The 27,193-nt window shown below is 45.0% G+C and overlaps 1 protein-coding gene and 1 long non-coding RNA gene across 39 annotated transcripts in view; one reads left to right on the top strand and one right to left on the bottom strand.

The window, feature by feature from the left end:
• Positions 1-27,193, top strand: part of R3HDM2 (R3H domain containing 2) — a 166,029-nt gene that overhangs the window by 135,118 nt on the left and 3,718 nt on the right. For 19 of the 38 annotated variants that reach the window (XM_072842922.1, XM_072842913.1, XM_072842906.1 and 16 more), the window contains 14 exons: positions 2,059-2,090; positions 2,189-2,242; positions 6,606-6,838; positions 8,901-9,076; positions 12,983-13,084; positions 14,989-15,231; positions 15,953-16,079; positions 16,324-16,484; positions 16,961-17,115; positions 18,427-18,527; positions 23,829-23,998; positions 24,838-24,985; positions 26,239-26,336; positions 26,692-26,776. In XM_072842922.1, the coding sequence (XP_072699023.1) occupies positions 2,059-2,090; positions 2,189-2,242; positions 6,606-6,838; positions 8,901-9,076; positions 12,983-13,084; positions 14,989-15,231; positions 15,953-16,079; positions 16,324-16,484; positions 16,961-17,115; positions 18,427-18,527; positions 23,829-23,998; positions 24,838-24,985; positions 26,239-26,336; positions 26,692-26,776 (1,885 nt within the window). The remainder of the gene's footprint in view (positions 1-2,058; positions 2,091-2,188; positions 2,243-6,605; positions 6,839-8,900; positions 9,077-12,982; positions 13,085-14,988; positions 15,232-15,952; positions 16,080-16,323; positions 16,485-16,960; positions 17,116-18,426; positions 18,528-23,828; positions 23,999-24,837; positions 24,986-26,238; positions 26,337-26,691; positions 26,777-27,193) is intronic. The other 19 variants (XM_072842920.1, XM_072842932.1, XM_072842930.1 and 16 more) reach the window with 3 other exon arrangements.
• Positions 17,726-24,431, bottom strand: LOC140642410 (uncharacterized). The gene is made up of 2 exons (XR_012038844.1): positions 22,740-24,431; positions 17,726-22,397 (listed from the first exon to the last, which is right to left on the bottom strand). It is a non-coding gene; the product is annotated as an uncharacterized lncRNA (long non-coding RNA).

The following is a 27,193-nucleotide window of genomic DNA, read 5'->3' as shown; positions in this document are numbered from 1 at the left end:
CCTGTAGTCAAAAGATGGCCAGTTCTAATCAGTATACTTTGATGAACACTACACTCCTCTCATTTCCCTGCTCTTCCCTCTGTCAGCAAGACCCCTCCCCCCAAATTATCTTTCCATCATCACCTAGCTCAGAAAAATGTTATCTCTGAGTTTAAGAAAACTGAACTCCTCTGTGAACTTGTTTCATTGTCTCAGGAGACCCAGGTGTCCCAAGGATCCTCACTGGGGACAGATACACAACAAACCTCCTGGCCCAAAGTCCAAAGAGAAGGAATCATCTTACCTTCTGTTATATAGACTTCCATTCTGAGTCAAAAAAAAAAGTCTGTCCTCCAAATTATCCAACCATAGCCCAAAGAGGTTCTCTACCTTTTCCTGCAAACCACTTGGGTGGAATGAGAGGAGAGAGGTCACTTGTACATGGCTATGGCCGGTGATGACCTTAAGTTGTGGACAGAGCAGGTTGGTAGATGATAATAACAAACATTTATATAGTGCTTACTATCTTTCATACACTGCTCTTAGCATTTTACATAATTTAATCCTCACACTAGGTCTATGAGGTAGGTTGCATTATTTCCCTCATTTTATAAATGAGGGACTGAGACATAGAAAGGTTAAGTAATCTCAGATCACACCTCTAGTTAGTGAAAGGGTTGATATTTGAACTCAAGCAGTCTGGCTCCAGAGACCATGCTCTTGACCCCTAGAGTAAACCGCCTCTCAATAGCTTGCTCTGCTCTGGGCTCTTTAGATTAGGAAGTACCAGTGACATCACAGCATAGTTATCTGTGATATGCTGCTCTGTTTCACTGACACATGATAAATGACTGTCCCACCATGCCAGCCATTAGCGAAGCCATGGATACTCTGAAAGCACAAGTAACTTTTAATAAGGTATTGGGGCTAATTAGGGACAACACTGGAACATGTCTGGGTACAGCTATAACAAAATCACAGTTAGCTCTTCTCTCCTTTTTTCTCCTGATTTCTAGTCTCTCAGGCCTCTACTAATATATGTATTCTTTGTTAAATCCTTGCGGATTTACCACTTTTCATTTCAGCACTTCCTAATTCTTGCTGTGTTAGAGGCATCAGGAATCTCAAGAAGGTCTAGACCAGGAAAAATGGCCAAAGCCCACCCCACACTCCAGAGATTCCATTGTGGAGAGGAACCCAGTCAGTCAGAGGGAGCTGACCAAGGGTGGAGCTGTAAATTGGGGTGGATGGATGAGGGGAAGAGGCAGGCCAACAAGAAAGGGAAGTGGCAAGAAGGGTGTTTGGATGGAAATGCTGCCACCGCAGCCTTCTCTGGAGCCTGAGCTGCATACTGGGAGAGCTGCCCCACATAGGCTCTGCTCCGTGTGGATCCCCCACTGCTCAGCAGCTGGACACTCTTGGTGCCTTTTTCTAAGGCTTGGGAGTGCATCGTAATGCTCACTTCACTCAGCTCAGTGGCTTTGTCAGGAAATGATCCCCAAAAGGAATGTTTCAGGCTTTTAATTCTTTCATTTTTTCTAGGCTCCGAAAAGTACCTGCTTCCCCAATTTCTTACTCTCCTTGGGTCTCAGGTCAGGTCAGAATGTCTTTCATTTTGGCCACTGTGGAGGACAGAAATGGAATAGTCATTGAGATGACTTCCAGAAAAACTAAATTTCTTTCTCTTGTCTCCCTTTGCCCTTCCCTTGATCACACTCTATAGGACCAAGCACACCAATATTACGCTCAACTTACCTCTAGACAGAATAAATTTAGAATTAAAAAGGAAATAATAGGTTAATACTTTCCTCTTCCTTCTTTCCATTCTCCCACCTTTATCAGCGTCTCTTTTTAAACACACTGTGGGAAAGCTAAAAACACTGAATGCTCTTTCCTGCTAAAGGTGAGAGGTCAGATTGGGTGTGTGGGTGTGGGTCATCCTGTCCCTGCTCCCTCTCTCCTGTTGGGGGGTGAGCTTGGTTTGAGGACCTTGGGTATTCATAGCATCACGGACACCCTTTTCGGTTATGCCATGCTGTTTTCTTATAAGTTATTTTCCGTTTTCTCCCCTTCACCTAGACTGGCCAGAACGGATATCTAAATGACATCAGGTTAGTACCACTTAGCATGTTCCCTGCTTCTCATTGAGCTTTGTCAGTGAGGTTAATATAATCCTGTAATGATGCTTTTCTTTGATGTTAACCAACAGACTCTCCAAAGAAGCCTTTTCTTCTAGCTCTCACAAGAGAAGGCAGATTTTTAGGTACCTCTGTGTGATCTATATCTCTCCTTGTTTTTGTTTTTGTTTTTTTATTTTGTATTGCTGTAATCTTTTCAGCGGAGTGAGTTTGCTCAATGCATGGCTGCTTGTGGAATACTTCAATTTGTGGTTTTTGCAACATTGGATATTTTCTCCATTAAAAAAGAAATGGCTCCTGCTCAATGACTTTATTTTTGTTGTTGCTGATTTCATTTTAAGTCATGGATAGGTGGTGAAGGGGACCAGATAGGTGTGTCTGAGATAGTACTGCTCCTTTCCAAAAGTTTTCTGGAATTGGGCATGTGGGGAAGATTTCAACATATATTTATATTAAGGTAAAAGAATGAGTATCTTCTTGGCTACCTTTTCTGAATCTATGAAAGATGCAAAGAGCTTATCCCTGACCCAGCAAGGGAATGTTTTATATCTTTAAGAAAAAATAGTATGCACACACACACACACATAAAAAACACAAACATCTCTGTCTATATAGTTTTCTCTTTGGGACAACATAATCTGTAAGATGGCCTCAGAAAAAGACTTATCTGCCTTGGCATGAAGTTTGAGCACATCTTTTTTTGATGACTGTCCATGACTTGCTGTTAACATTGGTAAAAGCTACAATTTAACTTCTTCAGGCCTAATAGTCTCCATTTTCCAACAAAGCAGTCATGAGAATCTCCCTTTCATTTGATTTTCTCAGTCCCACTCCAGAGGATTACACAAGGCATTAGTGAGAGAAGCACTTCATTAGGACCCTGTCTAGCACCAACTCATTAAGTACATTCTTCTCATTTTACCAATAGAAAAACTATAGAGTAGAGAAAACCTCAGTATTCAATACTAGGATTTGGGTCCAACACTTTCCAAAGGGTTTATCTCTTTTTGAATCCTAAGCTTGATGGGAACTCAGGTTAGTCAGAGCTCTCATTCCCACTACCTCAGTTGTCCCTTCCCCTGTATCCTTTCTAAAGCTAGTCAAACCACATAGAAATTTGGGTTACAAGATTTCTCTTTCTTGGAAGGGGGCATTATCTCCTTTTCCATATCTCTGAACTCTTTTTCCTAGATCATCCCACTGTGAAGTCCATCTGAAAGCAGTGAGGGCTCTGCATTGTTCATGATGGTTGATATAGAGCTTCCCTTAAAAAAAAAAAAAAAAAAACCTATCCCATATTTTGTGCTTTAAGATCATAAATCATCCCAGAAACCTATAATAAAGTTAGTTTATTTAGTTAGTTTTAAACTAGTTAGTTTTAAACTAGTTAGTTAGTTAGTTAGTTAGTTAGTTAGAAACTAACTTCTATACATATGCTAATACATAGTTACCAAAGTATACCATACTGATTCAGGTCTCTCAGTGTCTGATTTGGTAAGCTGGTTTACATGTAAGAAAACAAAAGCAGAGAAATTAAGTAGCCAATTCAAGTTGACATGGTTATTAGTGGCAAAACTGGGACCAACTCTTTGTCTGGTGTTCTTTCACCACACCCCAGACCAGCTCTCTAGAAACATTACCCCATTCTCTCTGAGTTCCATTTGGAGCCCTAATTCGCCTTCACTGCTAAGAATGATGCCCTTATTAGTGCTGTGGAGCATCAAACTACATCAAACAGTGCAGATAACAGCTCTAAGGATCTAGTGAGTCTCTCCTATCCAGACTTCCTTTTAAGTCACTGCTTTCCATACTGAGTGTTGGTTAAAGATCTAGGTCATCTAAAATGTATCACTATGGACTCTTAAGGGGGCAACTTCTTCTATTTGGGTACTGGCCCAGAATTCTAGTGATGAGAAGCTGGTCTTCTCTAACGGCTTTTTACCTTTCTTCCCAAGTGTGTGAAATAGATACTGATACACCACATTCCATCATCCACATTGGCAATAACTAGGGCAGCTTCCCGGTTCTTTGGAAGATTCTACTCCATTGACAAATAAGCCATTATTGCATTTACTATTGCTTTTTTTTTTAAGATTTTATTTATTCATGAGAGACACACTCAGGGAGAGGCAGAGACATAGGCAGAAAGAGAAGCAGACTCCCTACAGGGAACCTGATGCGGTACTCGATCCCAGGACCCCGGGATCACAACTTGAGCCGAAGGCAGATGCTCAACCACTGAACCACCCAGGCACCCCTACTATCACTTCTTACACAGACCTCCCTACCGACTCCCTAGACCCAATAAACTGAACTTTTCATCAGCATAAATCTACTTGTGAAAGCTGAGTCAGCTTTGATTTTTATAGGAGTATAAAGTGTGAATGTTCTCTGTCCTGCACCCCCATCTCTCTAACACACAAACATACCCCAGTCCAGTGCTTAGAACTGAGTGTGGGAGTTTTCCCTAGTTGACATGTTTAGTGAAGTGGAACGACATGGCTAGAGATTAGGTTTAGTTGTAGAGAAAGAAAACTGATCTCTTTCCTGGCCAAGACTCAACTTAAGTTCTCTAATAGCTCTTGGGGATGTAGTGTACTAATTCAGGTTAAATCATTAGACTAGCCACATTTTGAACACTTGGCCATCACTGTCTTGGGGGAGCTGGATGAGTACAGAAGCGCTGCCACTTTGGCTTAAGCTTCCCAGGATGTTTGGTTTAAAGTTCACTCATTCACTGTTTACCTCTGGTAGAAAGACAAAGAAAATGGCACAACTGTCCTAATAGTGCTGTGTTTGATTAGGGTGTAAAAGTCCATTAGGACTTGTCTCATAAAATTCAGGCTCTAATATCTAATGAACAGCTTCATCCATTGCCTTTGCTCTATCCCCTACCCCTGAAACAGACACATCTTTGTTGAGTCCTCTCCGTAGACTTGCCTTTGGCCATTAAGTCACGGCTTTTGTCTCTCACTTCAGGTTGAATTCTGTTCCTGGAGAGTACCTGATTTATATTTCTTTCTTTGTATCCCATTCTGCTTTTGACATTCCCAAGAAAAAGGGATAAAGTTTTAAGGAGACAGGAATATTTCCAGTTATCTTAACTATAGAGAGGGAAGCACTGAGGTTATAGACACATCTACTTGGGATTCAGAGAAGATGTAGCGTGTCCCTAACCAGCTTTGCTGGTTGGTTTGTTCTTAGCTCACCATGATTGGCCTGACTTAAAAACTAAAATAGTGACCCTAGCTTTTATTTTGTCCATTTTCCTATAGTACCCTTGGAGCAGATATTCTCTAATAAAGAAGGGTATTACCCTTGTAAGAAAACTACCTTTCTTTATTGGAATAATTCTGAGCCTAGTGTCTTTGAAGCTAAGGGGATTGGGATGGGGTTTTCTATTTGCTTTAGGCAGGATGATAGTGAAAAGGAGGGAGCCTTGAGTTACATGATTTTTGCTCACCGGCACCCCAGTACATATACCAAAATCTTTGTAATTGTCATTTGGTTTCTTTAGGTCAGTAGTTGTTGGGGGTGGGAGATAGGAAAGGAAAATTCCTGGTTCTTGGTTGCTTATTGATTAAGAAGCAGTGGAGGCTCAATAAGACTTAGGGGTTTTAGGTCAGTCCCATCCAGGCTACAAGTGTTTATAATCATAGGCAGTAATTACAGCATCAGGATAACCCTGATGTTTCCAGAGCAAAATAAGAGAGGAGTCCTTTTTCTCAATAGCCTTGTGCTTTGCCTAGGGCAATAGGATTGTTAATATGGCAGCAACTAGGCGCAACCAGCCCCTGCTCCTTGCAGTCCTAGGTCCCAAGGGCATATTTGCTTGATAATGTTGAAGACTAGCCCTTAGAGACCCTGGAACCAGTTGTTCCCAGATACCAACACAGAATTTCCACAGACAGGTTGGGTCAATTTCAGACTGTCAGACTAAGTTTTCCAGAATGCCCCATTAATCTATACTCCTCTTCCCACCCTTGGAAAAGTCGTACCTCTGCTGGCTTTGACACGTGTTATATGGAAGATCTGTTATACTTATCCATGTCTTGGCTACCCCTGCCTTCTAGCAGTAGGAACTTCCAAGAGCCCTTTTGTTTTAAGAACTCCTAGAAGGAGGTGGTACCTCTCTGCTCCCCACTACTCCTGCATGTGTGGGATCCCTGCGGGGGCAGGGGAAAAGACCACAGCCAATCTCAGCATCATGTATATGGTTTCCCATCCACCTCTGGTCTGATGTATTGAATTAGTCGCCAGTGCACTGTCTTCCAGATTTGCCTCTGTGTTCTTTGTTACTGTACTGGATCTTGCTCTGTCTGCTCCCAGCAAGTCGTGGTTGGCCAACCAACTAACCAGAAATGGGTGTCCATCCTCCTCCCAACCCTCACCCCTCCTTTGTCGTTGAAAGAATAGAAATGAACTCTCTCCTAGCTCTTCTGCTGAAGTGGTAGGTGGGGGGTGCTCTGACCACTGTGGTCTCTGCAGGGGGAACCGTGAGGGGCCCAGCCGAACCTCAAGTAGCCGCCAAAGCAGCACAGACAGCGAACTCAAATCCCTGGAGCCACGGCCTTGGAGCAGCACAGACTCTGATGGCTCTGTCCGGAGCATGCGGCCCCCTGTCACCAAAGCCAGCAGCTTCAGTGGAATCTCTATCCTCACCCGAGGGGACAGCATCGGGAGCAGTAAAGGTGGCAGTGCAGGAAGGATCTCCAGGCCAGGTACTCAGCTTCTGTCCTTCGTGTCATGCTCATCATTTCTTGCTTGTCTTCTGCAAAACATCACTGATGTTTACTTCTAACAAAACACTTGTCCAGTATAGTATCCTGAAAAACTAACACAGCCCCATGAGGAAAAATTTGATTTATTGGACCCACTGTTTTTTTAATTCCCCCCTCTGATTTTCTTTCATATCTTTTCCCCTAATTACAAACAAACAAAGTGTGGGATTAGATTATTTTATCTTCATTCTGACCAAGGTTAGACATCCCTGTCAGCCCAAGTTCAGGTTATATACTAGGATGAGAATGATAATGCTCTCATTCTGTGATCTCTCAGATTATAGAGGGTTGGTAGAGCAGAAAAAACCCTTGGAGTTCAGCTATTTATAATAAGTTGGTAGCAGCCAATAGGCCAGAACTGCAAGAAGTGCTGTGACTGCTTCTCTAGAGCCCAGTCACTGAGAAGGAGCATATGTTCCACATGCCAGCCCTGTAACCACCTTTCAGCTCTCCTGACATTCTGTGTAACCTTCTCCATCTATTCCTCTTGTGCTCTTAGCAGGGGGTATTCAGGTCTTTATACCCAGTGGCCCTCATTTCACCCTCCTGCCTCTAAAAAATTCTTGCCTCTCATCCCAGAAGTTCTGTAGGTCTTGTCCTCAGAAGACCTCAGTAGTCGTGAAGATCTCTGTTGGGTCTCTACTGCCCTTTTCTGTTATCTCCTCTCTAACCGCACTGCCTCTGCCTTTATCTGGGCCTTTGTCTTCTTTTATTTAATTATGGCACTAGCCCCCAAGCTGGTTTCCCTGCTCTATCCTTTTTAGAGTCAGTTTTCCAATCTAAAACATAGATCTTATCATGTCAGTCCTCTCTTTAAAAATGTTCATGTTTCTGTATTCCATGTATAATAAAATCCAAATGACCTAATGCAGCATTTCTTCCTGACCCCAGCTTGCCACTTTAGTCTTGCTTCCAGATATCCTTCTTCCTCTTGCCCTCCAGCCACTTCTTGAATATGGTAATAGCTTCATCCCCTCTTGGTCTGACAAGCCTTCTTTTCATCCTTCAAATCCATTTCTCCACTCCCTTCTTCTTTTTTTTTTTTAATTTTTATTTATTTATGATAGTCACAGAGAGAGAGAGAGAGAGAGAGGCGCAGAGACATAGGCAGAGGGAGAAGCAGGCTCCATGCACCGGGAGCCTGATGTGGGATTCGATCCCGGGTCTCCAGGATCGCGCCCTGGGCCAAAGGCAGGCGCCAAACCACTGCGCCACCCAGGGATCCCTCTCCACTCACTTCTTTAAGTGAGTTACTACGTCCTCATCTTTGCTGCCATAGAACTTTGTTCATATCACCAATGTGACCCTTATCCTTCCTTATCAGATTGTAATCGTGTGGGTGTCCATCTCCAGTCAGAAGATCCTGTGCTGCATAAGGCCAAGGACTGTGTTATCCTCACCTTTGTGTTCTCAGTTCATTATACAATGCCCAGCACACAGCAAATAGTAAAAGTATTTTATGTGAAAGGCATGCATGGCTTAGAGAGGCTGGAAATGAGAATAGTTGGGTGACAATTGTGCTTCTGTGTGTGCACAGGCAAGTGCTTGGAGAGGCAAGATTGCCCCCTCAGCAACTTTTATGAAATGCCGCAAGTGGAGAAGAAATCAGAAAGAAATAAGGTCTCTTAAGGGACTAGGAATCTACACCTTCCCAGGAAGCACACATTTATGTTTTCAGTTGTCTAGTCATGATGGACAGATTCTAGGTACTTCAGGGGAGGTGCCTTGGCAGCCTCAAATTTTATTCAATTCCAGCATCCAGCATCGATGGGAAAGGTGTTTACTGTCCCTGGGAAGCAGAAACCTGCTAAGATGAGGATTCCCATCAGAAGGGCAGCTGAAATGCATTAGTGCTCAGGCATGGATTTTCCCAAGACTGGGGGGAATGGACAGGAGGGAAGTGAGGCAAAGAAGCAGGGAAGGAGTAGAGCCCTGCATCTCCAAGGGCGGCATGTTCATGGCTGGCGCTTACAACTCTTGATGGGTCTCCTCTTTGCCTTAGGAGTGGCGCTAGGTGCCCCAGAAGTTTGCAACCAGGTCACCTCATCCCAGTCTGTCCGGGGCCTTCTCCCTTGTACTGCCCAGCAGCAGCCACAGCAGCCACAGCAGCCGCAACTTCCTGCTCTTCCACCCACGCCTCAGCAACAGCCACCCTTGAATAATCACATGATCTCACAGGTGAGTCACCACTCAGTGTGAGCCCCCTCCGCTCCCATTCAAGAAAGCTCTGGAAGTACAGTCATGTCTGTTATGCTGTGGGTGGCAGGAAAGATCTGTTGGAGACCTGCCACTCCCTCCTCCTCATTTCTTGTTTGTTAGTTGCGGGGAGAGAAGAGTAAGGGCAAGGGTTTGGCCAAAATGCTGTTAGAGTCAGCCTGGGACTTTTTGCTTTCTGTTTCTTCCTCTTCTTCCTGAGAATTGCCAGTGGGATCTTTTACCCTGTTCCACATTTCTGCTGTACCCCATCTCCCTCTACGTCCTGTGTAATTAGCAAGACAATTTTATTCACTGTATCCATATATAGAGCTTGAAAAGATCACAGCTCCCACCATAACTGACTGTGAATGTGTTCATGTGACTGTTGAACCAATAACGCATATGTAGGAGTTGGGGTTTGAGGAAAGGAAATATACTCAAGACCCCTGCCATATATAACCCATAAGGGACAAAACCTCCCAAAGTTGTTCTTTGTTTTCTGTGCGGTGAAAGAGCTCTGTATCCTTCTGTTGTTAGACTGATAAGAGGTTGACACCAAGTAAGGTTTTGGTGTAGTTTTATTTTTGTGGAGGTCATACAAGTCATCAGCATCAGCATTAGTCCCTATTCTAAACTAAAACATTAATGTTCTAGGTTTTTTTTTTTTTTTAAGATTTTACTTATTTATTCATGAGAGACAGAGATATATATATAGAGAGAGAGAGGCAGAGACACAGGCAGAGGGAGAAGCAGGCTCCATGCAGGAAGCCTGACGCGGGACCTGATCCCGGGTCCCCAGGATCACACCCTGGGCCGAAGGCGACTCTAAACCGCTGAGCCATCCAGGCTGCCCTAATGTTCTAGGTTTAAGTATCCTTAATACTCTGAGGAGAGCTATTCTGAGTGCCTCACTTATATTTTTTTCCATGAATAGAGCTGCCCATGGGTGGAGCCCATCCTCTGTCCCAGGTTATCCTTGGTGGTGCTCTCTGCTAGTTGGGAAGCCCCTGTCTGCACTCTGCCACTGCAGTTTTTCTCATTTCACCTCCCAGGTTTCCTCACCTCTGTGCTCCGTTAGTCCAGCTTGGCCTCAGATCTGTCTCTTCTGTAGGTAACACAAGTAAATTGCAGGCATACATTCCCCAGGAACTGGAAACTAGACTGAAGGAGCCCAGGATGGCCCGGTACTACCCCATTCTGATATTGTGTTGATCTAGGAAACCCTGCTTTGTGTCTTAATATAATCCACATGCAAATCATTCCAGGCCTTTATCTTGGTCCCTAAATCAGTTTCTCTGTAGTCGTTACTTTCATTCTTGTTCTACCATTGTCTGCCTCATTAAGTCCCATTCATATCAGCTTATCTCGCTCCATACTGAAGTGTGGCATGTGTGTGTACTTTCCCTGTTTGTGTCTTCATTCAGACCTGTAAGTCGATATGCCTCTCTCTCTCTCTATCTCCTGCTGTGCTTCTGTGCCTGCTTCACTTTTCTAAGGTCGCAGTATTTGAGTTTTCTAATATGTGTGTGTTTTAATACAGTCTTTTTTTTTTTTTTTTTTTTTTTTGTAATACAGTCTTGTTCCCTTTTCTCCCTCTTAGTCTTCATCTGGCTCCTCCTTCCATCCATATCTAGAAACAGACAACAAGAGTGGGAGGAGAATAAAGAGATAACAGGAATAACCATTTGGGACTGAAAAAAATTTTAGGGTGCTTAGCTGACTGGCCCTGAATTCTAAACTTTTACTCAGATTTTGGCCCTGCTTCTGGATCACAAGGGTCAGCGGGTCAGTCATTGGTATTGACTGATCTCCTGCAGGATATACAGTACTAGGTTAGGCCCTGTAGTTTAGAAACAGGGAAACATTATTCCTTACAGATTCTGTTCCCTCAGAAATTTGTAGCAAGAGCCATTTGCAGTAGGCCGGGGAATGGTGCTGGCTAAACTATGCTAAACTTTCCTTTCTTGGCAGGCTTCCACTGTCAGAGCAGACCTCCCTATCATGTGTCAGTAGAACACAGGAAACCAACGGGTGAGGCTGAGGATTAAAGGACCAATGGGTACCTTTTGCCCTATTTACCTGAGGTGACGTGGACCTCTCGAGAGGGAGGCTTCTGGGAGTCTAGTCAGCCGAGAGCCAGTTATCTTACCCGGAATTCACCAGCAGGTGGCAGTCATATCCCTTAGGGCCAGTCTTTGGCTTCCCCATGGTTTTTTGAAGTTCCCTGGCCCAGGAGTTTGAGATTCTCTGAGAACTATAGCTGAGGATAGTGGTGGGGAAATAGCACCGAGACCCCTACTTTTACCATTACCCTTCCTCAGACAGAAGAGGCCTAAGAGAGGAGCATCGTTTCTTTCCTCTTTTTTTTACTAAGAACTCAGAAATGTGAAGAAATAGGCAGCTATACCTGTGCGACCCCTTCTCCCCTGGATATAAGACCTGAAGCACAATAGATCGTCTCCCAAGAGAAAGAAGAGGATTAGGATGATAGAAAATGGGTTTAAAAAGCTACCAGCACAAGTAAATCATCATGAGCAGCCTGGCCCAAAATCATATTTGAAATGAGACTGGCTTCCAAAAATCGGTTATGCCAGGATAGCTGGGAGTTTACTACAGGTGCCAGAATGATGATATTGAGCGCTTGGTCCTCCATACCTCTAAATTTGAAAGGAGGGAGGAGAATCATACAAACGAAAAAATGTTTGTTCAACTTCTTCATTTACCAGCTCTCTACTGTTAGAGTGGAGGAGAAAGAGTATATTCTTTCCTATGGGAACATAGGCCAAACTATGTTCCCATCCCAGCTCTGCCGTGTTAGCTGTGTGATCTGGATGTGTGATTGAATTCCTCTGAGCCTTACTATCTTCACTGCAAATACAAGTTATCACATCTCCCTATGGATTATTTTGAGTCTGTAATGAGAACCATATGTAAATGAGACAATATATATAAACGTTATTTCCCCCTCTTCCCTAGCCTCTCTCCTTTCTCCCACCCCATCTACCACCAGGGGCTACGGCCGGCTGGAGAACCAGTTCTCCAGGAGAAGTGATTGAAATGGCTGGAGGGGAAGAAGAGAGACAGAAAAAAGAACTCTCCATTAGTTGGTTTAGAACACATCATGTTCCTTATAAACAAATCTTCCTGCTTGAGGCTAGTGAAGGGACTGAAGGAACAAAAGCTACAGCAAAGCTATTTATATTTTATTCCAAATCTCTCCCTGTTTGCTCATGGGGGCATTTTTCATACTGCCCTCACAGCCTGGAGGAGCACAGAACAATCATGGAGCAGGAAGAAGTAGCTGGAACCAGGCGTGAACTGGCTGTTTGTTCCTTCTCCACCCTCCGGAGGGAGACGATCCTTGTGAATGAGCACTTCCTCCGGGAGAGCTGTGGTGTGAAATCAGGAGCGTGGCTGGGAAAGCTGAGCCAGACCTTAGATGACCCCCCCCCCCATAGGAGTAGGAATTCCTTCTCAAGTGGGCATTCAGGAGGGTTACGATCATGCTCCCCGGGAATCGTGGGTTCAGAAAAAATGCTTTGGAAAAAGCTGTGTTTGGAACCAGGCAGCAGACATTGGGCCTGAGAGTCCTAAGATTGCTCACAACAGCTGCAGAGTTCTCAGTAGCTAACGGGGTGGAGTGCACTGCCAAGGGTCTCTCCTGATAAGGAGAGATTGCTTATTTGTTAGAGATAACGAAAGCCACAAGCTATCCTGGGCTTGCTCTCCAGTCTGCTCAGCAGCCTTGCTCTTCATGTGACATTTTTTTTTATGATTAATCTTCTTGTTCCTCCCCTTTCCCTCCCCGCCTCTGCTCCCCTGCCCCTGCCTCTCCCCATACCTCCCTTTTCTCTTCCCTGTTCCACATGTCTCTCTGCTGGTCCACAGCCAGTCCCGGCTCTGCAGCCCTCTCCGCAGCCTGTTCAGTTCTCTCCAGGCTCCTGTCCCCAAGTCCTTCTGCCAGTCTCTCCGCCCCAGCAGTACAACATGGTATAAACTCTGTTCCCCTTTTTGTCATGTCCATGTGTGGCCTGTATCTGTGGTATGTCTGTGGGGTCCATCTGGGACAAAGCAATTGCACTTTTTGGATAGCCATGTTAAAAGGTATTTCTTCTAGAGCAAATGGCTAGCACAGGCTGCGCTATACTCTATTCTAGTGGCCTTATCACAGCACTTCAGGCATGGAAAGATGTCTAAATGTAAGAGAGTAGCACTGAGTTCCCCCTGAGTTTCAGGAGGGGGACAGAATTGGGTGTTGCTCTAACCTGGGCTCCTCGTCTCTCTCCTATGTGCATCTTTCATCTCCTCTTCTCCCCGGACATGTTTGAAGAACCCAGTTTATCCTGTATAGGATGGTTTTCTATAATTTCTTTTGAAGATAAAAACACAATTGCAGATTTCTCTGGCATCACTGGTAAAAATTTAAAATGTTCCTCTATCTTACTGTGTTATTTTATATAAAAAATAGCCACTTCTACTGCATAACACATGCTCTTTAAATTGTTTGTACCCAGACTACAAATCCTGTGAAGACCTGATTTACCTCATAGTTGATAACTTCTATCATGGTTATGAGAGCCCTGGGTGTGTGTGTGTGTGTGTGTGTGTGTGTGTGTGTGTGTGTGAGAATCACACCATCTGAGTTTTCACTAGAATCCACTCTTTGCTTCCACCTCTCATCTCCATTCTGAAAAGTTTTGGAACATGGACCTCAAAATAATCTGCAGTCCAGTCCTCTTGTCATCTCTTCCTGCTCACTAAGGTAGCAAAACAGCTAACTTGATCAGATTCCTGAAAATAAGTGAAACCACAGGAAAGCACTGTCTTTTCTTTCTACTAGTTTCTTTTTCAAAAGAATTCCTACTTAAGGGGTTGCCGTGTGTGTGTGTGTGTGTGTGTGTGTGTGTGTGTGTGTGTTTATTATCCGGGAAACAGAAGGAATGAGGAAGCTAACAAATTCTGACCTATCATCATACAAGTGAGCGGCGGACCACTGTCTCTCTTGCTGCCTAGAGAAGAGGGCTGAGAGAGGAGGCAATTACAGACTAGCATGTCAGTCTCCTTGCCCTCCAGCTCAGCCACTCATCCTGGCCTCTTTCAGAGGTGAGAATTGGAAGTGGTTCCTGAAGGGCAGGAGAACTCTAGGTAAGTGTCAGAGAACAGAGGTGGAAATGACCTCGAGAGGAGGGGGTAAGGAAATAAGCAGCAGGAAGCGGAGCCCACCAGTCCCTTCACTACATAGGCAAAGCTGGGAAGCCACATGAACCTAGCCATCCCTAGTCCACTCAAGGTGTTAGCTAGGTCTTTTATTATAAAAACACAGCAACATAGAGCCTTTTGTATAGTTGGAGATATGAGGAAGACAGGAAATAGAGAAGGACTTAGAATCTTTTTTTTTTTTAATCCATTAGTTTGTTCTGTCTTTTCTATATATAGAAAGTTGTGTTGTTGCTCCCATCTCTCCAGGACTAATTCTAATAAAAGTCAATGAAAGTGGCCATTGTTACTCATATGTGGTAAGGAGTCTGGTTCTGGAGTTGGTCTTTAAACACCTGTTCAGTTAATAACAATTTTTTTTAAGATTTTATTTTTAAATAACTCCACACCCAATGTGGAGCTTGAACTCACAACCCCAAGATCAAGAGCCACATGCTCTATAGACTGAGCCAGTCAGGTGCCCCGAGTTGACAGCAGTTTCAAACACCACATGACAGAGGTTTAGGGCTAAAAAGTACCTCCCAGGGAATGGAGGCAGGAGTATCCCAAATTGGTGTCAGTAAAAAAGACTATAGAGAGGGTTGTTATTTCTGTCTGTCTATCTGTCTTTGTATTTAAGCCAAATACAAGGCCTTGATAGGACCTGAGTCCTCAAGTCTCCCTTGCTGTCTCAACAGGCAGATGACCTCAGCAACCCCTTTGGACAAATGAGCCTTAGCCGCCAAGGTTCTACTGAAGCAGCTGACCCATCTTCAGCTCTGTTCCAGCCCCCACTTATCTCCCAGCACCCTCAGCCGACTAGCTTCATCATGGCTTCGACGGGACAGCCCCTCCCCACGTCCAACTATTCCCCTTCTAGCCATGCGCCACCTACTCAGCAAGTCCTGCAGCCCCAGGGCTATATGCAGCCCCCTCAACAGGTGAGCAGCATGAGTTCCCAGCTTAAAGCACTAATTCAGTTTGTCTGCTATTATAATCCTTCTTTCTTCCCGTAGTTTAGGTAGATCAAAGGTGATACCTATCCCCACTTCCATTTCCCCACTTTGTACTTGAGAATTGTCTTTTTAGTCAGAAGGTCATCCTTCTATATAACATAAATCATTCCTGTTTTGTTTTAAACTGTATATTAGGGGAAGCCCTGGTGGATCAGTGGTTTAGCACCTGCCTTCGGTCTGGGGTGTGATCCTGGAGACCCGGGATCAAGTCCCACGTCAGGCTCCCTGCATGGAGCCTGCTTCTCTCTGCCTATGTCTCTGCCTCTCTCTCTCTCTCATGAATAAATAAATAAAATCTGAAAAAAAAAAACCATATATTAATGTTCCAATTGCAGGTTCAAAATATGTCTATTTACAGATCTCTGGCCATTGACTCTGTTGCCTGCATGCATGTATTGATTGATTGGTTGGGGGTGGGGGCAGTGGGCAGAGGGAGAAGGAGAATCTCAGGCAGACTCCATGCTGAGTGCAGAGCCCAACATAAGCTTGATCTCATGACCCTGAATCATGACCTGAGCAGAAACAAGAGTTGGATGGTTAACCAACTGAGTCACCCAGGTGCCCCGACCCTTGTGCATTTTATAGTTGGAGATGTTGGGGTTGAATTTAAGGGACCTTCTCACATATCTGTTTCCTCTCACCATAGATCCAGGTTTCTTACTATCCCCCTGGACAGTATCCTAACTCCAACCAGCAATATCGACCTCTTTCTCACCCGGTGGCCTATAGTCCCCAACGTGGTCAACAGCTGCCTCAGCCATCCCAGCAGCCTGGTAAGAGGAACTGCTGGGGTAGGGAAGCAGTGACTAGGGGAAGGGCAGAGACTGGGAAAGAGAGAAGTACCTTCCTTTAAAAAAAAAAAAAAAAAAAAGACACAGGAATGATTAGTCCTAAGAGAGACCCAGGATCTCCAGAAAAATAAAAGGTAAAATAGATGGAAGGAAAATTACAGAGAGTGTGACCTCCTAAACATTGTTGAGACCATGCTAATGTCTTCTCTGCCTTGACTATCCCTAGGTTTACAGCCCATGATGCCTAACCAGCAGCAGGCGGCTTACCAAGGCATGATTGGGGTCCAGCAGCCACAGAACCAGGGCCTGCTCAGCAACCAGAGGAGCAGCATGGGGGGCCAGATGCAAGGCCTGGTGGTTCAGTACACTCCACTGCCTTCTTACCAAGTGGGTGCATTCTGCACTGGGAAAGATCACCCAGTCCTTGGGATGAGGAAAAGGAAGACAGTCTCCCACATCATCCAGTGTGACAACTCCAACACTAAAATACTGTTCACTTTCCCCCTAGAATTTGTATGTGTTATTCTCCTGAGATAAAGCCCAGAGAGTTGGAGAAGATTATCTTTAATTAAATTGTTTGGTCTTTATACAGCCATGCAAATGAGTATATGGCCCAGAAAAGTAGGATCTAAAGGAAATCAGGATCATTTCCCTATATCAGAATGTTCAAAGGAGGTGTTTGGAGAAGAGAGAAGTACAGATAGCTCTGTACACATTTTCTTTAGGCAGAGGAGGAGAGTAGGAGGAGTGTGTAAAGGAAGGGAATGAAGTCAGTGTCCTGGTCTAGTGATGACTTACTTGGCCATTCTTTGGATGAGCTCATTGGGAGTATAAGTGGTCATTATCTTCTCATCTCTACCCAGGTCCCAGTGGGTAATGACTCGCAAAATGTGGTCCAGCCGCCTTTCCAGCAACCTATGCTGGTCCCTGCGAGCCAGTCTGTGCAAGGGGGCCTCCCCACAGGGGGCGTACCAGTGTACTACAGTGTGATCCCACCGGCTCAGCAGAATGGTACGAGGTGAGGACTCCCAGAGAGTTGGGGCACATTTCCCATAGACCTTCAGGAACTTTCCACTGACCTAAGAAAAGAAAGGCAGGGGTAAAGATTCCAGTGGTGCCCTAAAGCAGGTAGAATATGAAGGAGGTCATTCTTCTTTTCTCCTTGGTGTGTTGACATTTAAATAAGAGCTCAACAAAAAAAAATTCCTGCTTCAGAGACAGAGGCTGTATGATGTCCCCCATTTTTTTTTAATCAGTGGGATTTAGAACTATGAGATAGAGACTGTTCATCATTAAAAGAAGAAGTTTGGAGAATATATATGTAATTTTTTCTGTGTACTTTATATTCATGGATGAATCTCAGATGGTCTATTTCTATATGTCTATTTCTATATATATATATTTCTTAGTATAGGTAGTAGCTGATAGAATTTTAGAGGTAGAAGCCACCTTAGAAATATTTAGTCTACTCCCCTTGTTTCATTTTTCTCCCTTCTTTTACAAATGAGAAAATTCCAGCTAGGGAGATTAAGAAATTTACTCAAAGTCAACCAGCTAGTTAGAGCTGGAACTGGAAGTCAGGTCTGGGCCTATTTGTATGTATTTCTGTGTGTTTCTCCCAGTGTCTGTGTTTACTTCTTTTTGTGTGTATTTCTCCCCGTTATCTTGAGTATTGGGGGGTGTTCACCCTTTGTCTTTAGATAACACTGTTTGCCATTGCATAAATATCCTGAATCAGACACCTCCTTAGTTCTTTTTTTTTAAGATTTTATTTATTTATTCATGAGACACACACACACACACACACACACACAGAGGTGCAGAGACACAGGCAGAGGGAGAAGCAGGCTCCATGCAGGGAGCCTGACGGGGGACTCATCCTGGGTCTCCAGGATCATGCCCTGGGCTGAAGGCGGGCTAAACCACTGAGCCACCCGGGCTGCCTTCCTTAGTTCTTTTTACCCATCTCTCTCTAGCACTGTGTGTCTGTTTCTGGCACTTTGTGTTTCTTGGAGAGTGTGTGTGTGTGTGTATGCATGTGTGCACGTGTATGTGTCTGGTGTTTCCACACTGTTGGAAAGAGCATGTGTCACTAACATTCCATCTGTAGCACTGATTAGCAGCTTTCTAATTGAAAGATGATCAAGTACAAATATATATAATTAACTTTGAACTGATGAGTGATTTTAGAAATTGCATGGCAAATTGGTCTGGGAATGACTGGCTGCTGCCTCTGCTTCCCACAGGGGAGGCCTGGGAAGCAGCAGCTGTTTGCCAGGAGCTGTGCTCCTCCCTCTGCTACTTTAACACTACTCTCTTCATCCTCCAGCCCTTCCGTGGGGTTTCTGCAACCTCCCGGCTCTGAGCAGTACCAGATGCCTCAGTCTCCCTCTCCCTGCAGCCCACCACAGATGCCACAGCAGTACTCAGGTAAGAGGACTTGGGAGGTCTTGGGTACCGGCATGCACAAACACTGCTGGAAGACTTGTGCTCTAGAGCTGGGAACAACAAGAGAGTTAGTTCAGGGATTGGCTCTGTCCCCACCTATAAGGCTGCCACAAGGAAAGACCAGTCCTGATGGTGTTTTCCAGAGGTGCTGAGGTTGACCTGTTGAGAGGTGAGGCTGGTTGTCCTATCTCCATTCCTGGGAAGCATCCTTCACTGGGTTCTTTGTTTTCTTTCTTTGTTTCTTTGTTTTTTTGCTTTTTTTTTTTCCTCCCTGAATCCAGCATTACAGTCACTACTCCCATGCCTTTGAGACACAAAGTGCTTACTTCTGTCTCCTGCCCTCATTTTTCCTACAGACAGCTTTACTTTTCTGTTGGGAGTGTAAGGGAGGCTGATAAAATGCTTTTTAAGTCATATTTTAGATTTGTTTGGCAGTTTTTCTTATGTGCTCACATACATTGTGTCATTCTAATTCTCAACCACAACTCTATGAAGACAAGATTTAAGACTCAAAGAGGATAAATGACTTGCCTGAGGTCATGATCCTAGACCTTGAACTTGGGTCTTTTGCCTTTTCATAACCCATGCTACATGCTCAATATCACACTTTCAACAAGTCTCTGTACTCTATTCCTTTCCCTCCAGTGGAAAATAAATGGATATCATGTTCAATAGCTAAAGGCCTTCTTGGAAGGGGCAACTGTTAGGTGAATAGGCTGGTGCCATGCAGCCTCTCATTTTCTGCCTTTGCCAGTAATTCTCCCAACATCCCAAGTACAGGTACCCTTGTTTGTTGCCCTTTTCCCCCACCTTGACACAGCATTACACTGCAGCTAAAGCAACTTCAGGGGTTCTCGGGTGGGGGAAGGGGAGACATGGCTTAATGCAGCCTCCAACCATCCCCACTCGTCCATTGTGGGAATATCAGAATGCCCTCTTCTGGTGAGAGGGAAGTATTTTGACAGTTTTCCATTTTAGAAATAAGATTTTCACCTAAGAGTTTTTGCACCATCCATGTTAGATGCTGTAGAGTGGATTCCAGAATTAGTCTCGCTCATAAGACATGATCAGTTACCTTCAAGGAATAATGACTTCTGCCTTCTTTCAGATCGAACATGGTTCTCTCATAGGCTGAGGTTTTAAATTCAATAGCCTTTTACCCTTTATTACATTACTGGTTTCTCTAGTTGTTTCTCCTAGTGTCCGCCAGGGGCACTTGACCTGAAATTCCCAGCGGGATATGGAAATTGTAGAAGCCAGCTCCAAGAACCGCTGTAGCCTCTGGTGGTGCTTGCTACTGCAGGGCATTTTCTCTTGTTTGTTAAAACAACTGTGTGCATGTGCATATGGGTATACCTGTATGTGCATTTTTATATGAATCCTTAGTGGTATCTTAGTATATATACTGGGTCTCTGGGGTGGTATCTCTTCATCTTCAAATACAAATTCTTTGAATCAGAAACAAAGCAAGTAAAAAGAATTTTTTTACTATCTACTCTGGACTTAGTGCTAGGTTAAGCAAACTGGAACAGCTATTATTCTGAAAGTTGGCAGCACTAGAAGTCTGGGCTGGTATTGGAAGGAGGTCATCTGTGCTCTTCCCAAATCAACAGAAATGGAAGAAGCCCTCTTCATTATCTGGTTCCCTTACTTCTTTGGAATTTCCTGTTACATGTCCTTTCTTCCAGGCTGCCCTGATTGATTCTAGGCCTCTCTGACTGATCCCTTGTACTCTTCCTAGGTGATGGAACCCTCTGTTCCACCCATGTCATCTAAGAGACCATATTTACCTTATCATTGATTTCAAAACTCTTCAATCTCAGCTTATGGAAATATAAGAGGAGCTGGAAGAAAAGAAGTGCTGCTTCTTCCTTCCTTTCCAGTTTACCCTTTACTGGGAAGATAGAAAGCCAGCATAGCCCACAAGGACTGCTATGTCACCTTCAGAGGACAGTCACCCGCCCTTCTCCCATGTAGCAACATGGTCACTTTTCCAAAAATAAAGGCAGGGATTAAGATTGGCTGTTCCTGGAACAACTGTTCTGGCTTATTAATACATTTTTGTAGTTGTCCAGTTTACCCCCAGGCCTGGACCTTAAGTCCTCCGCTGTGATATTAGCACTATCTCGTCAGGAAACACTTTTCTTCCCACTAAGATGATGGCCCATAGGTCCCTTGAGGTTTCTCCAGAGGTGCTTTTTGGGGAGGATGCACACAGACCTGAAATGGTTGGGATACATATACACAGACTCCCAACTCACAGTGACACAGCACCATGGCCAGAGTGAGGTATATACAGAAATAGCCTCTCACATACTTACTGGCTCATTTTGTAGCTGAGGGGATTCCAAAGCTGAAAGTAACTCTTTTCTCTCCTACTCCCTGAAGATATTCCTCTCCTTCACCAAAAAAGGGGAAAAACACTAAGATACTGTTGGATTGTATCCTGTTCTAATATGAGAAAGATGCCTGTGGATATTCTTTCTCTGGACGTTCCTTTCCATAGATTTGATTCCTGGTGGTAAGGAAGAAGCCTTATCAGTCTTCTACCTCAGTGATTTAAAAAAAAAAAAAAAACTAAACAAAAACCAATTCTGCTAGACATAAATGTCATCTGTTTGTATTTATGCGGTTTGCTCTGCCCAATCGACCTTTCTGCCCAGGTTTAATGATGCCACTTAAAAAGCCATTCACACATCCCCTCTCCTTTCAGAGCTTTCAGGCTGAAATTGATTTCCTTATTCAGCCCCCCTCTCCCCCTTCCCACTTCAACCCAGGCTCCTTCCCCCAACCTGATTATGTGAAAGTGCTGTCACTGGGGTGGTTTTTCTCTTCTCTTCTCTTCTCTTCTCTTCTCTTCTCTTCTCTTCTCTTCTCTTCTCTTCTCTTCTCTTCTCTTCTCTTCTCTTCTCTTCTCTTCTCTTCTCTTCTCTTCTCTTCTCTTCCCTTCCCTTCCCTTCCCTTCCCTTCCCTTCCCTTCCCTTCCCTTCTTTCTTTCCCTTTTTTTTTTTTTTTTTTTTTTATTGCCACGTCCATTAAGAAGTAGCGACAGTTCAGCTGTTAACGGATGCCACCTGCTTTTGGCTTGAGGAAGAGAAGCATAAAAATCAGCTCATCAGCGTAGTGCTCTGTGTCCCGGCTGAGTGAAGGAACAATGCTCCAGGCCAGTGGGGGAGGGCTCAGTGTGGGGAGGACTAAGGCTGGGACTGAAAACCCTGGCTTTGTTTTTGTCAAGATTAGAGAAAATAATATGAGGACTTTGTTGTCATTCCCCCTCCCCTTGAGCCCTCTAATAGCTCCTTATGGCTCATGTTAGTATTAGAAAGAGCTTCCACTGCCTTGCTTATGCCCACACCCTACACACTCACATGTCCCCCCCTACTCTTTCCTGGCCTGAGGCACTAGGCTCAGATTATGAGCTGCCTTCTAGAAAGCTGTAGATTTGATTATTTTTGCGTTGGCCCCCTCAGGTAGCAATGAGGTGTTTGAATAAGGTCAATTGCAATTTTGTTGGTGGAGGATGTTGGAGCAGGTGGGGCTCTTAGGATGGGGAAAGAAAATGCCCAGAGCAACTATAGTAAGGGGGGAGTTGTTAAATGCATGACACTCCACAACTATTCGATTTTCTGGTGGCCCTTCTACAAGCCACGCTGATGAATACCCCGTCCCCTGTGGCAGAGGATGGGGAGAGGCGAGCCTGTCGCTCTGAGTATTTGTGCTCTCTGATTAGATGAACCCAGAGGGTGGAGGCCACAAATTGACTGGAGAACAGGGTACGACAGATGCTGTGTCTCCTGAGCTGCTCTCTCTGGCCTCCCGCCGCTTCTTTTCCTTGCCTTTGACCGATGCTACCTGAGAAAAGCAATCATAGTCACTTCCCAGCATGACTGGTGCCCAGGGCAGAGGCTGCAACATTTCCCGTCACAGGAAGCAATGTGACGGCGGCAGCAGTGGCAACCTCGGAGCACTGAGCCATGAAAACGGCAGCATTGCAGCAGGTTTCCAAGCTAGCTACCCCCAGTCCCGTCCTCTCCCACCACACACACATGAACTCAGCCTGTCCCCAACAGAAATACAGCCTGAGAGGTCAAGAGCAAACTCTCAGGCTGGACAGTCCCCTGTGGGGAAGCAGAGCTCCTGCCCATCCCTCCCAGCAGGGACTGTCATTCAGTCCGCTTCTCCATGATCCCTTACCTTGCTTTTCACCATGAGGAAGATTCAGGGTTTAATGTTCTTCCACACTGAACTCTTTGCTTCCCCCAGATTGTGGGAGGGTAAGGCTACCCATGGTTGTCTGTGCTAAAACCTCAGGATCACTTCCAGTCAGTCACCTGAACCTGTCAGCGAAAACTCGAGAGTCTGACCCTCCACTCCATTCCCCTAGTCACTGCTCTAATTCAGAACCTCCTCGTTCTTTTTCAGTGGCTTTCTAATTTATCTTCCTGCCTCTGGTCCCTCCCTTCCTTCAGCCATTTTACATCAGCCACTTGAGTTAGCTCTCTGAACACCTGTGGGATTAAGACGCTTACTAGAATGTGGTTCAAACTCTGACATCAGCTGTTTGCTTAATATGTGACTTCCTGATAGACTGTCCATCCCATAGGGGCAAGGACTACTTTTGTTTGTTGTACACACAGTGCCCAGCATAGGAGGAACTGGCACATAGTAAATGTTCAATAAATGTTGAATAAATGAATAAACATATCTCATCTCCCACTTCCGCTATATAAACCCTGTGCCTTAGCACCTCCAATTATTTGTCATATCCTGAAAGTGACATACAGCTCTGTGCCATTCCCAATCCAAGTGCTTCCTGGCCTGGCTTAGGGAATCTGTGTGCATGAGTGTTCTCCAGAGCAACCAGAGATCAGTGATCTCTGACCAGTCATTACCAGAAAAGCCTGCACGTGCCTGCAGCCCTGGCCCAAGCCCCAGACTGGGACGTGTACCATGCCCAGACGTTTAAGCAATCTGACCTGGGCATTTGGTAATACCCGATTTTGACAAAATGGAGTAGTTTTCTGCCAAGCGTACCAAAGTACTCCTCGCCAGGTGAAGGCCAGGGGAGCATTGGCATCTGGGACCCATGTCTCAAACTTTCACTGGTTTGAGGAGAGGGGAGTAAGAAACTAAATCAACTATCTCAGATTCTTGGCAGGACACAGTTTAAGTGACCCTGAGGCTAGCGGGTAGGTTTGCTTACTGGTTTTCACACTCAGGGTTAGTTGGAAGGTCAAAATATAGTTTGAATTCACAACTAACCCCTTTCTTCCTGCCACTCAGGAGTGTCACCTTCTGGACCAGGCGTGGTGGTCATGCAGCTGAATGTCCCTAATGGACCCCAGCCCCCCCAGAACCCATCCATGGTCCAGTGGAGTCACTGTAAATATTACAGCATGGACCAGCGTGGGCAGAAACCTGGAGACCTATACAATCCTGACAGTAGCCCCCAGGTGAGTCCTGCAACCCAGCGTTGTCTTAGCAAGGAGAAGACCAGATTCTTCTCAGGGAATCATCTTTGCCATTGACCAAACAGCCTCTTCTATGTGTCTTTCCCTGGGCACTCTTCAGGGAGAATCATAAGAAATAGAGGAGAGCATCTTTTTTCAAGGAACCCAAAATCTAAGGAACACACACTTGAAAATGCCAAGAGAATACTTAAAACACTATGTCAAAAAGTGGCTGTTAAATTAATACAAATTGGGGCACCTAGGTGGCTCATCTGACCCTTGATTTCCACTCAGGTCATGATCTCAGGTTCATGAGGTCGAACCCCACATGGGGCTCTGAACTCAGTGAGGAGTCTGCTTGAGATTCTTTCCTCCTCTCCCCCTCCCTCTGCTCCTCCTTCTGCTCCTCCCTGACCCAACTCCTCCCCATGCATACTCTCTCTCTTTAAAATAAATTTTGGGCAGCCCTGGTGGCTCAGTGGTTTAGCGCCGCCTTCAGCCCAGGGTGTGATCCTGGAGACCTAGGATCAAGTCCCATGTCAGGCTCCCTGCATGGAGCCTGCTTCTCCCTCTGCCTGTGTCTCTGCGCCTCTCTCTCTCTCTCTCTCTCTCTCTCTCTCATGAATGAATAAATAAAATATTAAAAAAAATAAATAAATCTTTTAATTTAATTAATTAATACAGATTAAGTAGGGACTAAGGGGGCTGTTGGAAGGAACAATCTGACTTTGACAGAGTTCTGCAAGGGAAGTGTTCTGAGCAAGGTGAATTCTAAGCCAAGCCATAGGAACATCCAGAGAATCGTTTTTAGTGTGTATGATGCGTGCTCCTCTCTCCCACAGGCCAACACTCAAATGAGCAGCAGCCCCGTCACATCTCCTACCCAGTCTCCAGCACCCTCTCCTGTCACCAGCCTCAGCAGTGTCTGCACAGGACTCAGTCCCCTTCCTGTCCTCACACAGTTCCCCCGGCCTGGGGGTCCAGCACAGGGTAAGGGGTTAGATTAGGGCTGGCTGCTACCAAATTCACCCTTTGCAGTCCATTCCCAAGTGGGAAGATCTAGATGGTAGAAACAGGCAGGAAAACTGGTGTGGCTGGTCATCCAACTCTGGGAGCCATCTCTTCCTTTATATCCCTGTTTAGGCCAAGCACACTTGCCCCTCTTTAGTGCCACCCATAGTCAGCTGACTGCAGACCTCCTTTACATATTTAGTACTTACTACCAAGTAAGGTAGGTGACTGTGAGCCCAGAGAAGAAACTCAGTGAACTTTCTAACAAACCCAAGAGTTGAACTCCTCAGTACTGAGTCTGAGGGCTGAGAATATGGGGCTGTGTCAGAAACTGTGGTTTTAGAAGAGAGAACACTGGAGTTGGGTTCAAGTTCATGTTCTGCCACTAACTAGCTTTGTGGTGTTGAACATGTTACTTCGACTTGGAACCAAAACTCAATTTCCTAATCTATAAAATCTGTAAAGACCTAATATATCTGTTTCTGTCTTGGCTGTCACATGCAGTATTAAAAATCAGATGAGAGTATGGTTTAAAAACTTTAAAGAGCTTTGAAATCTAACATTTATCAATAATAAAGTAACCCTTCCAGTGCTTAACTATACGTGCTTTGTGTGTCTTGTATTTATTCAACCTTCTCAGCAACACTGATGAAGGGAAAACATACCCAATCTCTCACCTCCAGTAACAGAGCCAGGATTTGAACCTATGCAGTTTGGCTCCAAGCCTGTACTCTTATCCACTCACTGGATTGCCACGCAACAGGAGTCAGAAACTTCAGCCCTGCATTTGGGGCAGAGAGTCTATATAAGAAATTAATGGTATGGGGCTTGCCCTCAGTCAGTATAGCATGTCTGTGACTCTTGATCTCAGGCTTGGAGCTCAAGCTCCATGTTGGGCATAGAGACTACTTGAAGGAAGGAAGCAAGCAAGCAAAGGAAGAAATGAAAAACATTCATAAGGATCTGTAGGTTTCCCACAGGGCCTTTCATCTGCAGTAGACAGAGGCCTTCCTTCTTCAAGGGTAAGGGAAGTAAAAGCCCCATTTGTCTGAGATAGAGCTGAGAGCCAAGGGGTTTAGGAAAAGAGAAAACTCTTTAGTCAGTCACATGGGCACTCCTAACATAGAAAAAGTATGCATTGTTGTCATCTATCTCCAAAGTCCCCTGAAGTCTCATAAAAGTCATATCATGAAATTCTAACTCCCAGAAAACCATCTGCTCTTCCTTCCTAGGTGATGGGCGCTACTCCCTCTTGGGCCAGCCATTACAGTACAATCTGTCTATTTGCCCTCCCTTGCTCCATGGCCAGTCAACTTACACGGTACACCAGGTAAGGGTGTCTTCCATCAGCCTGAGGGCCATCAGATCCGTCTTCTCATCAGGCCCCTATCTCGGAGCCATCCACTTCAACCAGTGGGGTGGACAGGGGAGATGGGACAGTGAAAGTAAACAAAGTGGGAGGGGCCTTACCCCTCTCTCAGACTCAGACTCACTCTTCCCATCTGACCCCAGTGCCAAGAGGTGAAGGACTCGGTTTCTCAGGGGCCACTCTGGCCACCCTGCCTGCCTGATGGGGCAAGGTCTTCAAGGGCGGATGCTGCTCCTTAATCTCTCAGACAGACATTAGGGATGCGCGCATTCAGTGTTGTTTACCTAGGATGAGAGTTATCTTTCAAATGTTGAAGGGACAGAGTGGATTGAAGCATGGAAACCGGAGCAAGAGACAAGCACTCAAATCTGCCTCCACTGACCTGGGGACAACAGATGTTGGTGAGTGAAGGTGCTCACTTCTCCAGCCTGCATTACCAGCCCAGAACAAGTGAGAAGAGCCAGCTTAAGGGTGGAGAGTAGAAGTAGGACTCTTGGGGTCCCTGGGCGGCTCAGTCAGTTAAGCATCTACCTTCAGCGCAGGTCATATCCAGGTCCCTGCTCAGTGAGGAGTCTGCTTCTCCCTCTCCCTCTGCCTGCTGCTTCCCCTTGCTTGTGCGCGCTCTCTCTCTCTCTCCCTCACTCTCAAATAAATAAATAAAATCTCTAAAAAGAAAAAGAAAGAAAGAAAGAAAGAAAGAAAGAAGACCCTTTTGTACTCAAGAGCAAGAAGAAACCGAAGAATTGAAGTGTCTCAGTCCTCCTTATTAAGCCATTTCAGGTCCTGGGAAAGGTGGTGATAAAAATTGAGTATAACAA

Source organism: Canis lupus, chromosome 11 (assembly GCF_048164855.1).
Source record: "Canis lupus baileyi chromosome 11, mCanLup2.hap1, whole genome shotgun sequence".
NCBI lineage: Eukaryota > Metazoa > Chordata > Mammalia > Carnivora > Canidae > Canis > Canis lupus.
The sequence above is the reverse complement of the archived record's forward strand: the minus strand, read 5'-3'. Positions and strand labels throughout refer to the sequence as shown.